This window comes from Ahaetulla prasina, chromosome 13 (assembly GCF_028640845.1).
Source record: "Ahaetulla prasina isolate Xishuangbanna chromosome 13, ASM2864084v1, whole genome shotgun sequence".
Lineage (NCBI taxonomy): Eukaryota > Metazoa > Chordata > Lepidosauria > Squamata > Colubridae > Ahaetulla > Ahaetulla prasina.
Genome location: NC_080551.1, coordinates 1575911 through 1591151, shown reverse-complemented (window position 1 = coordinate 1591151; position 15241 = coordinate 1575911). Strand labels below are relative to the sequence as shown.

At 49.7% G+C, this 15241-nt stretch overlaps 2 protein-coding genes across 4 annotated transcripts in view; both read right to left on the bottom strand.

The window, feature by feature from the left end:
- BLM (BLM RecQ like helicase) overlaps nucleotides 1–5533 on the bottom strand; it is a 30751-nt gene extending 25218 nt beyond the window's left edge. For 2 of the 3 annotated variants that reach the window (XM_058156077.1, XM_058156076.1), the window contains exons 1-3: nucleotides 4898–5114; nucleotides 1157–1848; nucleotides 117–276 (exon numbers count right to left, since the gene is read on the bottom strand). In XM_058156077.1, coding sequence (XP_058012060.1) covers nucleotides 117–276; nucleotides 1157–1848; nucleotides 4898–4995 — 950 coding nt within the window. In that variant the 5' untranslated portion in view covers nucleotides 4996–5114. Of the gene's footprint in view, nucleotides 1–116; nucleotides 277–1156; nucleotides 1849–4897; nucleotides 5115–5305 lie in introns of those variants that run through there. The other variant, XM_058156078.1, reaches the window with a different exon arrangement.
- On the bottom strand, nucleotides 5151–10979 carry CTSH (cathepsin H). The gene is made up of 12 exons (XM_058156079.1): nucleotides 10780–10979; nucleotides 10587–10618; nucleotides 10159–10267; nucleotides 9991–10061; nucleotides 9166–9270; nucleotides 8900–8986; nucleotides 7776–7831; nucleotides 7568–7649; nucleotides 7406–7474; nucleotides 7030–7136; nucleotides 5540–5665; nucleotides 5151–5305 (listed from the first exon to the last, which is right to left on the bottom strand). Exons 1-12 carry the CDS (start codon nucleotides 10862–10864, stop codon nucleotides 5230–5232), a joined length of 1005 nt encoding a protein of 334 aa, XP_058012062.1. The 5' UTR covers nucleotides 10865–10979; the 3' UTR covers nucleotides 5151–5229.
- Nucleotides 10980–15241: the final 4262 nt, after the last annotated feature.

Genomic DNA, 15241 nt, shown 5'->3' with positions numbered 1-15241 from the left:
TCGTGCAGAGCATTCAGATAGATACATATATACCAGCTATTTCCCACAAGGGGCTGTGCTAGAAAAAGGCTGTCTTTGGTTATTCATACGAACCCTTAAGATAAATTCTACCGTACCTAGTGCTCTTCAGCCCGAAGGAAGCAGGCCGCATCTCCTCCTCTGGAGATGGGGGGATGAAGTCCACATAGTCTTCAGACTCACTGAATACTTGAGGGTCCTCCCTTCCTTCATCAGGTTCTTCATTCCCACTTAAGGGGAGGCCAGAATCATTTTGCCCTTTAACCAAAAAAGAGCACATATTAAACAAAAGACCAGTGAAAAATAATGAACACATTTAATCATTAAAAATATAAAGTTAAATTACAACAATAAATGGCTAGAATGCAGTACTGCAGGCTAACTCACTGCTCACTCCAGGAATTTGATTCTGGATGGCTAAAGGTTGATTCAGCCTTCCGTCCTTCTGAAGTGGGTAAAATGAGGACCCAGATGGTTGGGGGCAAGAGGCTGACGCTGTAAATACTTAGAGAGGGTTGTAAAGCACAATGAAGTAGTATACAAGTCTAAGTGCTGTTGCTATTGCTAATCAAGCAAGAAAAAGTATTAAGTACATCTAATGATATTCTGTGATTAGATGTATTGATTAGTGGGGACACATACCCAACTCTTTTTAACATAGTCAAGTTATGTGATAGGGAACAAGGTCAGACTTGGACTATGGAGAACCAGGTCAAAACAGCAATAGAGCTACAAGTTATTGGGTGTGATCTCAGGCTAAAGGGGGCTGTGTGTGTGTGATTGATTTCCCTAAGGTAGCCGATGTGAGCCAATGACATTTGCTGTGAGCTCCTGGGGAAGGAGCACTATGGCAGACGACCTACACAAATACCATCACCTTGACTAGCCCTGGAAAATAGGCAGCATTGGGGCTGCTTAGCTCTTAGTTGGGGACCTAATGAGGAATTTCAAGGTTATAAGTTAGACTGGAAAGTTGGAAAACATCCCAGAGGAACTAATGAGGACCTAAATTCATAAATTAAGAGGAAGTAAGCTTCATTTGAGAGTCTAGCTTTTTAAGGGGCGCTTGCTGTAATAAATTCATTTCCCCAGAAGTTATCCACCCTGTTACAGAACTGATTAGAAAAAGAGCATTTACCAATCCAAGATTTTTCTTTTTTCTCTGCCTGGAAACTTTCCAAAGACTTTTCCTCTTCACGTTCTCCATTTGAAAAATCTCTTTGACTTGAATTAGAAGGGTCAAGACAAGGAACAGGCAGGCTGCCTCCCTCTTGTTCCATATGAAGCGTTTGTGTTTTCCTATTTGTACAAATATACACATCATTACATTTTTCATTCTCTCTTCCTGTGCTAGATATCTTTGGCTTCCTGGTAGAGGGGCTTTTTGCAGTCTTTTTATTGTTTACAGACAGCTTATCTTGAAATGATACAGACCGTTGTGGACATATTTTCTGTGGTCCAGTTGTTTCAAAGTCCTCCATGTCTTCCCAAATATTAGTAAGGTCAATAAATGAGTTGTTTGAACAATTATGGTCTGAGGCTGAGATCTCAGATCCCCCCACTTTGCAGTCCGCATCACTTTCTTTCACAGAGGAGATAAAACAATCTAAATTCTTGACCTGTTGATCATTTGAATGCTCTTGTTTTCCTTCTTGAACTTTCAGTGTTGTTTCAAACAGCACATTAATTTTGGTTTGCTTATTTTTAATACCACTTTGTTTTTCCAAAGAAGAATTGATATTCTTGTCCTTCAAGGCCAGAGGTTTTGTTCCACCCAGATATCCTGATGCACAGTCATCAAGGCAATTCATTTTTCTGAATATAAATCCCCTGCAAAAATGAGTCAGTTTAGATTTTCGCCAGTCACTTTGCCCTTTAACCAAAAAAGAGCACAAATTAAACAAAAAGACAAGTAACATTCTGTTGTTTTTTCCTCTTCTACATCTATCTTGCACCTTATTCCTCTAAACTCTTGTACTTTGATTGATAGGTTTTCAATTGGTGGATAGTTTTATTGTAATTTGAAAAAATGCCTACTTTAAATCTATAATGTGTATCTGTTCAGAGTTATGGCAGTCCTGAAAAAAACGGGACATTTGACAAGTTCCTCAAAGCTAATCCTCCAATGTAGCAAATTGTAAGATCTAATGGTATTTGTGTGTGTGTGTAGGGTGGGGGGGAGATGTTGCCTAGGGAACTTTCAAGTAAGAGACAGTGTAACCCGCAGCTGAATAGCAGGCAGAATAAGTAGCTCAGAAGAAACCAACCCACCCCAAGTTATCAGGCTGTAAAAGGTGACAATGGGACAATCTACAGACTTTCAGTGGGACAATTATATTTTCAGATTTGCAAGGTTCTGTTAATGTAGCTTTACAATTAAGCAGAAGTATTGATTTATCTGATCATCTTTCCTGGTTGATCTGCCTGACAAGGCTGAGAGCAATGCCCTGTTACGTTTTACGTTAGGCAACCCAGTCAGTCTCTATGCAAAAGAAACACATTTCTGATGTAAAGGTGGCAACAGACTCAAACTACTGGCAGAATGTTCCTCACACACACACCCCCAGCTACCCCATCACCGACCTAATGGTAGCAATCCCTGAGAAAAAGGATTCCAAGTCTGTCCTTAAAAAGCCAAGTTGAAACTCAGCAGATTTCATACCATTTAATCTGTCAGCTTGGCTAGTTATGTCTGCTCCCTGCTGGTGTTTCTCTTTCACTGCTTCCCTTTTCCTCCTTGCTCCACATCTCAGCATAGACAATACCATTAAGAAACAGGCAAGGTACCCGGAATTGTTAGCCCAGCTGTCTATGCTTTCTAGATTAGGGGAGGGGGGATTCATCCTTAAGCCTGGATGATGGTCCTGCTGCTGTTTGTTTACCTTCCTCAAAAACCATGGCTAGATCTGACCATTTTGAATAACTCTCACTGGATCTCCATGCCTGATAGAAATGGATTGTCTGGATCCTTTTCTGTCAGGTTTCAGATGACTGAAATGCCATCACTTGCATTTGTGGATGTCTCTAGCAAGAGTTGGATGGAGTAGTCCATCCTGAATCTCCTTATGTAATGATGAGTGGTAATGATGACCTTGGGAGGCAGAAGGAATTGCTGCCGACTGGACAACTGGCAGGTCAATGATTTCTTAGATTACCAAAGGAAAAAGGGCGTGGGGAGCATTCCAGAAGGAACCTCCTGGGTCCCTTTTCTGGAGAATGAAAGGAAAGGTCTTTGCAGAAACCTTACAATAAAGGTATTACTGGGGGTTGAGCTTCTTGTCCAGACTTCAAGGACTAATGCTTTAATCTCTCAGTGCCTTTGATACCATAAATCATTGTAGCCATCTGGCTTGGTTCCGGGGTTTGGGAATGGGAGCCCAGTTCTTTGCAGAGCTGGTTCCAGTTGGTGAGAATGGGGAGGAAGGATCTAGCTGGTAGCTTGTTTTCTGTGGGGCATCTCAGGGTTGAATGCTCTCCCCACTCCTATCTATCTGAAGCCGCTGGGCCAGGCCTCCGGTGACCCTCCGTTTTACTCTCTAACCCAGGGGTAGTCAACCTTTTTATACCTACCGCCCACTTTTGTATCTCTGTTAGTAGTAAAATTTTCTAACCGCCCACCGGTTCCACAGTAATGATGATTTATAAAGTAGGTTGCGGGGGAGGGGGGCGCCGGCTACCAGCTCTGCTTGTCTGTTACAGCTGGGTGGTGTGGGGGGAGATATGTGAGCTATTCTGGGATGAGGCTCTTTTGTTTGCGGTCGCACTATGGCGCCATTTAGTTTCACTTACGTAACATGAACTAAACTTATGCGCGAGTGATACAAATAATATTTTTTCCAAAATTTAAATTGTCACGGGGAATTTTATGAAAACCTAATGAAAATGTTTTTAAATAATGCTATGAAAAAATGTTTTAAAGTCAATTAAATTAAAAAAAAGGAAAGTGCTTCAGTATCGGACAAAACCCCTCCCGCCCACCATGAAAGCTGGAACACCCACTAGTGGGCGGTAGGGACCAGGTTGACTACCGCGGCTCTAACCTGTTGGGAGGAGGAGATTCGGTCTCGGTGTCTGTGAGTCTGGACGGGGAAGAAAAGGCTTCAGCTTAACCCCGGCAAGACTGAGAGGATTCTGGGTTTGGGGGCCCCACCGATCTAGTGTCTCCACCTTTGATTCTGGACTCAGCTGCACTTTCCCAAAGAAAACTGGGGTGCAACCTGAGGCGCATCCCTTTCGGTGGGGAGGCGCCCAGGTTTCTCTTCCACTCGCGCCTTTTCCTGGACTGGGAGGCGCTGCCCGCGCTCAGTCACCCCGAGAGGAGGAGGAATATTATTATTATTATTATTATTATTATTATTATTATTATTATTATTATTATTATTATTATTATTATTATTATTATTTGCATTTATATCCCGCCCTTCTCCGAAGACTCAGGGCGGCTTACACTATGTAAGGATCACCGCACGGCGCTCTACGGGCCGCCTGGGAAGGTCTGGAAGCTGCTGCTGCTGCTGCTGCTGCTGCTGCCGCCGCCGCCGCCTGGAGGGCAGCATCCCCGGCCGCCGTGGGCGCACTCGGGAAGGGTCGTCGCGGCGGCGGCGGCGGCATCAGCTCCCCCCGCTTCTTCCATCCCTCCCGGTCACGGCCCCTCCCGCCCGAGCCCCGATTGCCTCGGCGGCCTCCGCAAAAGGCCGGGGGCTCCACGCGAGGCGAGCAACCGCAGGGCAGGCTGGCTGAGGCGGCCCCTGCGCGGCTTGCAAGGCGCCCACGACCTCCGCCTGCACCGAGGCCTCCCTCGCAAACGGCAAACGGCCCGCCCGGGGCGACGTGCAGGGACTTTCGCCGCCTCCCTTCGGCCCTCCGTCCCTCGACTCACGCGGGCTTGGGCCTGGGCGCGGCGCGCGGGCTGGAGGCGCCCCTGGCCGAGTGACGCTGCAGCTGCTCCCGCAGGTTGTTGCGCGGAAGGGCCGCCATCGCTGCGAAGGCTTCGGACCTCGCGCCCTCCCGGCCCTAAGGCGCCCGATTGGAGGCCGCAAACCCCGCCCCGCGCACGGAAGTGGCGTCCGGCGCCTTCCGGCGAGCCCGGACACCACGCCCCCCGCCCTCCCTCGACACGCCCACACGCGTAGTCTCGGTTTGAAGGCTTTATTAACCGCCGCGCACGGAACGCGCCTGCGCCGTCGAGTGCGCCCGGGGCTCGGTCTCGCCTCAGAGCAGGGGGATCGGGAAGGAGGCGCAGTCGGCCAGGCCGCACATGTTCTTCCCGCGCTCGATGTTGAAGTACCTGCCGGGACAAAGAACAGCCTCAGGCGCCGGAGCCCCTCGGAGCGCCCCGCCCGCTGACAGGGGGGACGGCCGGCCGGCACTCCCGGGAAGCCGCGGGACGAGACCCGAGGCGGGTCCCCTTCGGGAGGCGACTTTCGCGAGCCTGGAGCCGAGGCCGCGGCTTCCGCGGAGGCCCCTGAACGAGCCTGGCGGGCGCCGCTGCTTGTGAGGCTGGGGGCGCTGCCTGCATTACCCGTCCATGCCCCACGAGGGCCCCCACGAGTTCTTGACGATCCAGAAGGGGACGCCGCCCGCCTCTCCGTAGCCCACGGCCAGGACGGCGTGGTTCACCTTGTCCGGGGTTCGGTCGCAGTCCGTGCTGTGGGGAGAGAGACGAGCAGCGGTTGGAGAGCGAGCCGGCCTGCTTTAGCCGCCGTTGTGCGAGTCAGAGGGAAAGAAGCCCCCTGGTCCTTCGGCCTCTTAAGAGAAAAGATGATCATGAAGGATCCGATCAGATGCCCTCCAGGAAATTCGGTTCTTAAGAGAAGCCGAAGCATAAGCGATGCGCTCCTTCTCCTTTCGCTGCTTAGTTGGACTGCTCAGTTAGATGCAAAGGCAGAAACGGAAACAAAATCTCTAAATCAGGGGTCTCCAACTTTGGTCCCTTTAAGACTGGTGGACTTCAACTCCCAGAGCCCCTCAGCCAGTAGCTTTACTGGCTGAGGGGCTCTGGGAGTTGAAGTCCACCAGTCTTAAAAGGGACCAAAGTTGGAGACCCCTGCTTTAAATGGCGGCTAATCGCCTGGGGCGAAACTCAGGCTTGGAATAGTGGCCGATTGCAAACTATGTGCCAACAGTGTAACATGCGTGCAAAAAAAGGCAAATACAGTTTAAAGATAAATCAACATATTTAATTTCTAGATCATAGGAAGGAATAGTGGGGGTTTTTTTCTGCACAGGAACTTAAGTCAGTGTTATGCCTGGTTTGGGGTGCCACATTTTTAGGGAACAGTTTACAGGATAGCAAGTTGCGTAGGGGTCTGGGAACAAAATTTATGAGGGGAAAATGGAACTAAATAGAGTGACTTGGAAAAAGAAGCAATGGGAGGGGGAAATATCATTTTCAAGTATCTGAGGATGTGAAGCCTTGTTCCTATTGTCCCAAAAGGCAATCGTGTCACAGGGCAGATTCTGGATGAGTGGGAGGCACGGGGGAAAAGGAACTGGGCCTTGTGCTGGTTGGGTGGGAGCAGAGGCCAGATGGTCTCAGCTGGGGTTTGGCACATAGTGGGACATGGACTCGAGGTCTCTTCCAGCTAAAGGGTTTTTTAAGATCAGCTCATTTGCATATGACTGATAAATTACAGGCTGATCAAAGAAAGTGAAGTAACAGGACTGGAATAAAGTAATCCTGGAAGTGGTACCTTTGAGGAAGTAGCTGAAATCTAGGGCTGCACAATGCTTCAAAGAAGTAAGCATGAAACCTGAAACGGGCATTTCCCTTTCATGTGGACCTGTTTTTAGTGCCTCTGCCCAGCTGGCCAATTTGCTTGCCATCTCCCAATTCAGCATGTGCCTGTAATGGGTGCCTCGGAGTTCTGGTGGGGATCTGAGGGGCCACGGAACGGGGGCCATTCTTGCAGCGGGTTGCCAGAGTGCTGCTCCAGGCAGCCCTGCTGGGAAGAGGCTGATTATGGGGCCTTTGAGCAACATTCCGGGGTGCACTAACAGGAACTCACTCACCTGGTGTAAACCCCCTCCTGATAGTGTACAAAGTCCTCCTTCACTTCAAAGGCAATGCTCACTGGGTTGTACGTGCCCACTGCTTGCACCAGGCCTTGCTCATCGTACTGGAAAAAAAGAGGCCCAGCATTACTGGGCAAGGGCCTCTGAGCATGTGCAGAAAGTGGGGACATGGCTTCCCAACAGGTTGCCAGAGCAAACCCAAGTGAGAAGCAGGCCATTTTCAAGTCTCTTAATCTCTTTAAAAAGAAAGGGCAGTCAAGGAAGACTGCCGGAAATGCCCTGGGCCTCCGCTCTGGGGGGCACAAGGTGAAGGTTGGTCCCCCAAGGAGCAAAGGGCTTTTGGCTGCTGCTTGGCCTCTGCAAGTCTGCTCACCAGTGAAATGTTGACCACGTCTTTGATGAACGCCACTGCCTTCTGAGGCTGGAACTTGCAGGTGCCGTTCTGCACATAACCAGAGGAGCCTTTTTAGATGTTGTTTTGTAGAAGAGGCAACTTGCCTGCCTCCCCTTGGATCAGACACTCCCCCCCCCATACCTTAGCCTGATAAGGGTACCCCTCTTCATCCATGAGTCCCTTGTTGTACAGGATATATTCAAAAGCCTGGCTGGGAAGCCCCCTGCGGAGGGAAGGAACAGCCTCATCATGCAGACCCTTTACAGGGAACCCCAGAGGCCAAAGCTGCCTGGTGGTGAGAGTGGAACTGGGATGTTGGGGGGGGGGGCTTCCTGAGGGCCTCTCTTACCCATTACAGCCAAAGTTTTTGAAGTTTTGAGCACAGTCAATCAGCTGCTGCTCCGCCTGGGAGAGGAGACATGTTGAATCAAGACTGCCAGCCTTGGAAAACCATGCATTGAGGGCCTGTTTCAGGCCCAGCCAGCCTTCCTGCCCATCTCTTCAGCAGCCTGCCCTGCCTTACCTAGTGCCAGTTTCTTTCCTGGAGGCTGGGGGTCTTTGCAGACAAGGGGCCCTCCCAGCTCTTTGCCACTGTGCTTGGCACCTGAGGAAGCCTGTCCTCAAGTTGCCCCTGTAGGGGCCGAGGCTCCCCACAGGAGCCAGTGTCTCATGCCCACTGTGATCAAACTGAAGCCCAGGATAAAAGCCCACCATATAAGGTGGATGCTCAGGGCCAGGCTGCTCTGCAAGAGTTTGCGTCCACCTTGTTCCTCAGCAGCCCCACTGGTGTAGAGAGTCTCACATGTTGAAGTCAAGTGGTGAAGGCACCCAGGTTAGAAAGTGGGAGATAGAGTTCTAGTCCCACCATAACCATGAAAGGTAGCCATGTGTTACTTTGGACCAGTCACTCACTCTCAGCCCATCAAACCTCACAGGATGGTTGAGGGGGAAATAAGGAGGGGGGGAGATGTGTTGCCTCGAGTTATTTGTAAACATAGTAAAGGCAGCATATAAATAAATAACTGCTGGGCTGGGGCTCAGCTGGGGCTGCTTGCTCTCTCTGCCACAAACGCACAGCATGAAAGCCCCCGCCCCACCCACCCCTCCGGCCTTGGCAGGAGAAGGCTGCAATTTCTCTGGCAGGGGTTTGGCCCCCCGTTAGATGCTGCTGTACAAGCCGCCACCTGTCTAGAAGAAGGGGGGCGCTGATGAGTTCGGGTCAGGAGCAGCATTTCCAAGAGGGTGGCACGAAGTGTGTCCTGCTGAGCTGCAAGTGACACCTGTGAGACTGGAAGGATCCTCAGGAAGACTTGCAAGGGAGGTGTTGGGTTTCAGCCGTGGAAATCCCCTCTGCTTATGCTGACTGGTGTAGTTCTGGCTTTATCCAATAAATAGATGGATAAAATACCAAATGGCCCTGTTATATTTTACCAAAATCTTTAAAAGAAACGGAGCGCAAACAAACATCCTCACCAAATTCAGTAGCTTCCCTGTTTTTATGGCAATGGCAGACTCCAAGCAGCCGGTGGTGGAAAAGGTCCAGCAGCTGCCACAGGGGCCCTGGGGGTGGGGGGAGCGGAAGGAGAGGAGAGGCATGAGAAGATCCCATCACCCAGCTTTTTGGCAAGGCTCCCGAAGGCCAGAGGGAAGCTCACCCCCTTCTTTAAGCCCTGCTGGCTGCCCAGAGCCCCTTGTTGGGATGAGTGGCTGTACGGATTGTGTATGACTGACCCAATTACCTGGTTTTTCACAGGGCTGACAAACTTTCCTTTCTTCCTCCAGTCGATGGCCCTCGGGTAGGGCCCAGAACTTCTGGGGAAGTTGCCCATGGTTGCAGAGCAGTTCTGGAGGCAAGTGGGAAGCGGTCACTGGCCAGCAGATGAGCCCCATCAGGCCAGTCCATCTCACTCTCCCCATGCCTGAACAGACCGTGAATGGGGGCCACACTCTAAGGAAGCTCTGGATGGGTCCCTGGCCACCACAGCTAGCCTGCTTCTCATGGGTGGGGACAAATATAGGATTGGGGGGCTAATTCCCTCCCTCATTCCCTCCATACTGTAATGCCCCCCCCATGTGGGCCAGCCGAGGCTCTGGGGTTTTGTGAGGCACATCTATATCCAAATAAGAAAACTAAAGGGCTGTGGCTTGGCTTGGGCAGGACCTGCTTTTGATGCAAAGGAACAGGAATGGCACTGTAAAGGGGCTGGCAGGCTGGCAGTGCTCCAAGTCTGGTGAGAAGCCTTCCCTTTTTGCTCTGCTATTCAATGGTTTGGGGGTTTTCCCACCCACCCTTTCACTTTTAATGCTTATCCCAAATGTGACCATGAGATGTTAACCTCATTTCTCAACCTAGGCAACTGTAAGTCTCAGAATTCAGCTGTTAACCATACTGGCTGGGGAATTCTAGGAGTTGAAGCCAGGAGGTCTTCAAAGTTTCCAAAGTCAGATTGGGACTTTCTGCCCCTCTAGCAGATTGGGGTCTGGGTGGGTTGTAATCAGATTAAGGGCACATCAGCTGAGTTTTGTGCCCCTCCTGATCTCCTTAGAAGCCCAGGTGGCTTTACCTGAGGTTCATGCCAGAGATACTTCTTCCTGAATTCAGTGAAGGTCATATCTGAGAACTGGTTCAAGCCCACTGAAGAGAGAAACGGGGGAGGCGGTCAGGAGGGCCTCCCACTCCGCTTTTTCTTAACCACCAAAAGGAAACGGGGGGGGGGCAGCAGAGCCCCTACTTCGGAAGCTGGAGTTGCCTGCGTTGTGCTTGTCGATCTTCTGCTTGTTCTCGAGGAAGATCCGCAACCGGTGCCGGACCTCCTCCTCGGAGCGGTACTCCCGGCGGTGCTGCAGCGCCAAAGAGAAAGCGAAAGCGAGGCGAGGATTCGCCGGGCTCGAGCAGGAGGGTAGTTCCCGGGAACCGCCTCCAGCCTGGCATTCCCCCGCCCGCCCCCCGCTCCGTGCTTGGGCCCGGCTGAGAAGGCGAGAGAGGGTCCCTGGGCGGCCAACACCCCCGGCCTCTTGCCAGGCAGACCTCCCCCTGCCTCCCCCTCCCCAGTCCGCTCTGCTCGCCCCCGGGAGGGGAGGGGGGGACGGGCGCTTCTCCGGGGCTGCTGCGCTGGGAGGCGGCCGGTCCCGCAGTGGCTCCTGGCCAGAGGCTGTTTACCTGCGCGGCCCACGCCTTGAAGAGTTGCTCGCCTGCGGGAGGAAAAACGCAGGTTGGGAGCGGGCCGGGCGGGCGCCACCGTTCCCGCGGGACAGGCATCGGGCCGGCCCTCTCTGCCGACGCTGCCTCCCCTGCCCCGAGCTCCCTGCCCTGCCGGAGGAGCCGAGCGGGACGACTTGCTCCCGCCGCATACCTGAGGCGGAGCTGCTGCTGGCGGCGCAGAGGCCGAGCCCCAGCCCGGAGCAGAGCACCAAGAGCGGCAGCGCCCGCGGGGCCATGCTGGGCGCGGGGCGGGCTGGCTGCGAGCGGGCTGCGTCGTGCTGAGCGCTGGAGCGGCGCTCTTCGGAAGTGGCGGAGAGGCTGGGCGGCTACTTGGGCAACCGAGGCCCGGCCGCTGCCTCCGCCCCTTCCTGTGCCTCGGAGGGTGCACTCCCACCGGCCTGGAGCGGTCCCGGGCCGGTACCGGCGGGCTCGGGGCGGAGGGGTCCCAATGGAGCCGGGCAGCTGCGCTGGGTTGCCTTCGCCGGGATCCCGGCCGGGGAGCGGAGCAGGGTGGTGATCCGACGAGGGTTGCGGCTTGCCCCCAAAGAGGCTGCAGTGTTGCAGGCCCGCGTGGGACACCCGACCAACCAGCAGAATCCGGCCAGTAGTCTCCGGAACTCCTCGCAAAAGGACGAACTGGAACTCAGAAACAACTATGGGGTCTCAGCTATGCTTGTCCCAAAGGTGCTTTTCCAAAAAGCAGCTCGACTGTCTTGAACTGAAGAAGCTTCTGCGATTGTTTTCAAAGAAAAAACCAAGAGCCCAGTTGCCTTTTTACAGATTATCAGAGTTGGAAGGGACCTTGTAGATCATCTAGTCCAAACACCCCACCTCCCAAGCAGGAGACCCTACACCATTTCAGACAGATGGCAGTCTGGTCTCTTCTTTAAAAGCCTCCAGTGATGAAGCCCCCATAACTTCCAAAGGCAACTTCTGTTCCATCGGTTGATTGTTCTGTCAGAAAATTTCTCCTTGATCAGTTTTCATCCATTTTTTCTTGTCTGGCCTTAGGGGGCTTTGGAAAATAGTTTGACCCCCTCCTTCTCTGTAGAAGCCCCTCAAATATTGGAACATTGCTATCATGTCTCCTCTGGTCTTTCTCTTCACTAGACTAGCCTTGCCCGGTTCCTGCAACCGTTCATGTTTTAGCCTCCAGTCCCCTAATCATCCTGGTTGCTCTTCTCTGCACTTTTTCTGGAGTCTCAACATCTTTGTGTGGTGACCAAAACTGGATGCAGTATTCTAGGTGTGGTCTTACTAGGGCTTTACAGAGTGATATTAGTACCTCACTTGATCTAGATTGAATCCCTCTGTTAATGCAGTTTAGGATTGCATTTGCTTTTTTGCCTGCCATCACACACTATTGCCTCATATTTAACTGGTTGTCCACTAAGCCTCCAAGATCTCTCACAGTTACTGCTATTAAGCCTTGTTTCATCCAATCTATATGTGTACTTTTGGTTTTTCTTGCCTAAGTGTAAGACTTGACTTTTCTCTACATTGAATTTAATTTTGTTAGTTAGGGCCCAGTGTTCAAGTCTGTCAGGATCCATCTGGATCTTGAGCCTATCTTCAAAGGTGCACCTTTGAAAAGCACCTTTGAACTAAGGAGATACACTGCCAGAGCCAGGCGTCTTCCCCTGTGAAAATGATGTGGCTGTGAAAGCCGCAGAAAGGGTGGTCAGAAAGGGTGATTGGGAAAAAATGACTTCTGAATTACCTTGCTGGAGAAAATGGTTGGGAATGCCTTAAAGTAATTTGAGATACTCCCAGCGATTCAATAAAGTAACCTACTTTGTGTGTGTATATGTGCGCGTGTGTGCTTGAGATGGGTGGGTGAGGAAGGCCAGGGGTGTATGCCAAGGATGTGCCTCTCAGCAGGGTCACCCAAGGCCTGAAGGTCATCCCAGCTGCCCAGCTAAAGCCAGTAGGACTCACTATGGGGCAACAGTGATAGAAGCAGACACTGGGGGCAGAAGATCCCTTTTGTGGCAAAAGTGGCCATTCATATTGCATGGGAGAAGGCCATGGTAAGCCACTCCTGGATCTTGATCAAGGAAGCCAGATGGAAAATATAAAACAATTGAGGGTGCAGTGCCAGCTGATGGCTTCTCAGGTCATATGGCCCTCCAGATGCCGAGGAAGAGCTGAGGATTTTTCAGGATGCTCATGGCTCAGTGAAAGCCTTTGGCATGATTAGTTGATGATGATGCCATAGGAAAAAATCTGAATTTGCAAAGGCAGAATTGCAATGAAACAGAAGAAGCAGGAACATGGGGAGGCTCAACCCACAGAAAGATGAAATGAAACTTCTGCAAATTGCCATAATAAGCATCAGAGAAATGAGATGGGTGGTTACTCTCTGTCAGGCTACTCAGAGTGGGGGAAAAACAAGAAAATGTTTCGATAACTTGACAAATTTTATTAAAAGGCACTTGTGAATATAGACGAAAGGGATCTTGGAGATCTTCAAGTCCAAGCCTCCGCTCAGAACCTATCCCATTCTGGACAAATGGGGCTGCCACAAAGATGAGGGGCACCAGAAGGCAAGACGAGAAACAAAGTTGGAAATTGATCTGGCTTGGGGAAGTTAACCTAAAAAGAAGTTCCATTGGCCAGATATACCACCACATGTTTTTTGAAACTACCATCCACTGCATGTCAAGCCCTGTTGGCATCGTATAGTGAACACAAAAATCAAACTGATTATATTATTGTCCCAAAGGAAGCAGAAGAGCTCAGGTGTAAGAGCAAAGACCTGGCCAGGTGCTGACTGTGAAACACATCACAAGCTGCTCATGTACAAGTTCAAATCAAGCTAAAGCTGCAGAAGAAAGCCAATTAGTGCCACAATGTGATAACAACTAGTGGTTTATTAAATCTGTGTGCTGCCTGACAATGCAGTCAAGGGAATTAACAATAAAACCTATAAACCCTGTTGGAGCATCGACGCTCTGGAATGAACTTTCCCCTGGCCTACGTCAAGTGCCTGGTCTTCGGACCTTCCGTCGTGAGCTAAAAACATATTTATTTATTCAAGCGGGACTGGCATAATGGTTTTAATAGTTTTAATCTTAAATTGGGGTTTTTATTGGGTTTTTTAAATTCTATTATAATTTTAAATTTAAACTTTTAATTATCAGCCTTTTGTAATTTGCTAGGTTTTAATTGTCGGTTTTAATTGTATATGTATTGTGTTTTATCTTTGGCTGTACACCGCCCTGAGTCCTTCGGGAGAAGGGCGGTATAAAAATTTAATAAATAATAAATAATAATAAAAGGAGGCCCATTGTGAGAAAGCCGATGGAATGAAGCGAGTGGGCCTCACGCTCCCTCACCAAAGGCCTGGGGAAGAGCATGTGTGTATAGCTAACGTTTTCAAGGAGAACATCAGGAATCGTTTTAAAGTCCTGAACCTTTCAGAGAACCAGAGGACGTATGAATGAAATCAAAGCATTTGTTAAGGATGACAGTGAAAAGAGAATGTCAAAGATGAAGAAAGGGAAGAAAACAAACTGGATGTCAGAACAAATGGTGGAAATTGCCAAGAAGAAAAAAGCCAATGCCAAGTAATAAAACAATCTCAGGAAGTAACTTCACAAAGAATGTTAGGGAGTTGTTAGAGGGAACAAGAAACAAACCACAACTTCTGCATAAATATTACAAATGAAAAGAGTTTCAGAAAACAAGGAAGGTTTTTCAAAAGAATTGTGAACTCAAGAGATTCCAGCCTCACATTGGTACATTAAAGCAGTGCATTTTCAAATTGTTCCATGGAACCCTTGATATAAATTCATGATGGAATAAAAATTGTGTAACTGCATCTCTCGGAGGCTAACAAAAAAAGCCCTCACACACTATTCTGCAAAACACTCCAAAATCCAGCAGGGGAGAAGAAGACTGTGAAGTAGCTGCAGAATGTCCAAGAAACCCAACCCCCACAATCCCTGGACTCCCCCAACGAAGCTCTGAAGCAGACCTGGTAACTTGTGGCCCCTCAAGGAGCTGCACAAAAATGTAGCATAAAGCAAGACTGATGGTGCTTTGCATATGCTTGGATCCTTCTTGGAACAGCACAGCACAAACAAATTAAGTTTGGGGGAGATGGTGGGCAGTCCTCAGGTTCATCCTAAAGCACACATAGAATGACGGGCACAGGCTCAGTAGGGCCAGACTGAGACTATGAATGCAAGACAACATAGCTTTAGCTTATAAGCTACCTAGTGTGAAGACAACTATGCATGCAATAAATGTGGTAAGATATAAAAGCGTTCCAGCCAAGTGGAGATTATAAATCCAATTGTTTTCAGGTCCAAACGCTTACAAAATGTAGTGTATGCCATAATTTTTGCAAAAATACAGGTAATCCTTAAATTATGACAGTTCACATAGCGACTATTTGAAATTATGACATAACCCCTCCAAGGGTCAGTTTATCCATGGATGAGTTTATACACTACTGTATGATACAAGTTGGGTCCCATATACAGTACAAGATACCAGAGTGGATAAAAATGGATGTTTTTTTTAAAAAAAATTAAAAATTTATTTTTATCAAATTCATTTTAATAAAATGCTTTTGGAGTAAAAATCTATCTAAAGATAGTTTTTTA

Bases quoted from the DNA above. Each gene is read 5' to 3' on its own strand.
- CTSH (XM_058156079.1), bottom strand. From the start codon at position 10,864: ATGGCCCCGCGGGCGCTGCCGCTCTTGGTGCTCTGCTCCGGGCTGGGG. The intron at 10,619-10,779 runs GTATGCGGCGGG...TTCCTCCCGCAG, and splicing joins CAGCAGCAGCTCCGCCTCAG to GCGAGCAACTCTTCAAGGCG. The intron at 10,268-10,586 runs GTAAACAGCCTC...TTGGCGCTGCAG, and splicing joins TCAAGGCGTGGGCCGCGCAG to CACCGCCGGGAGTACCGCTC.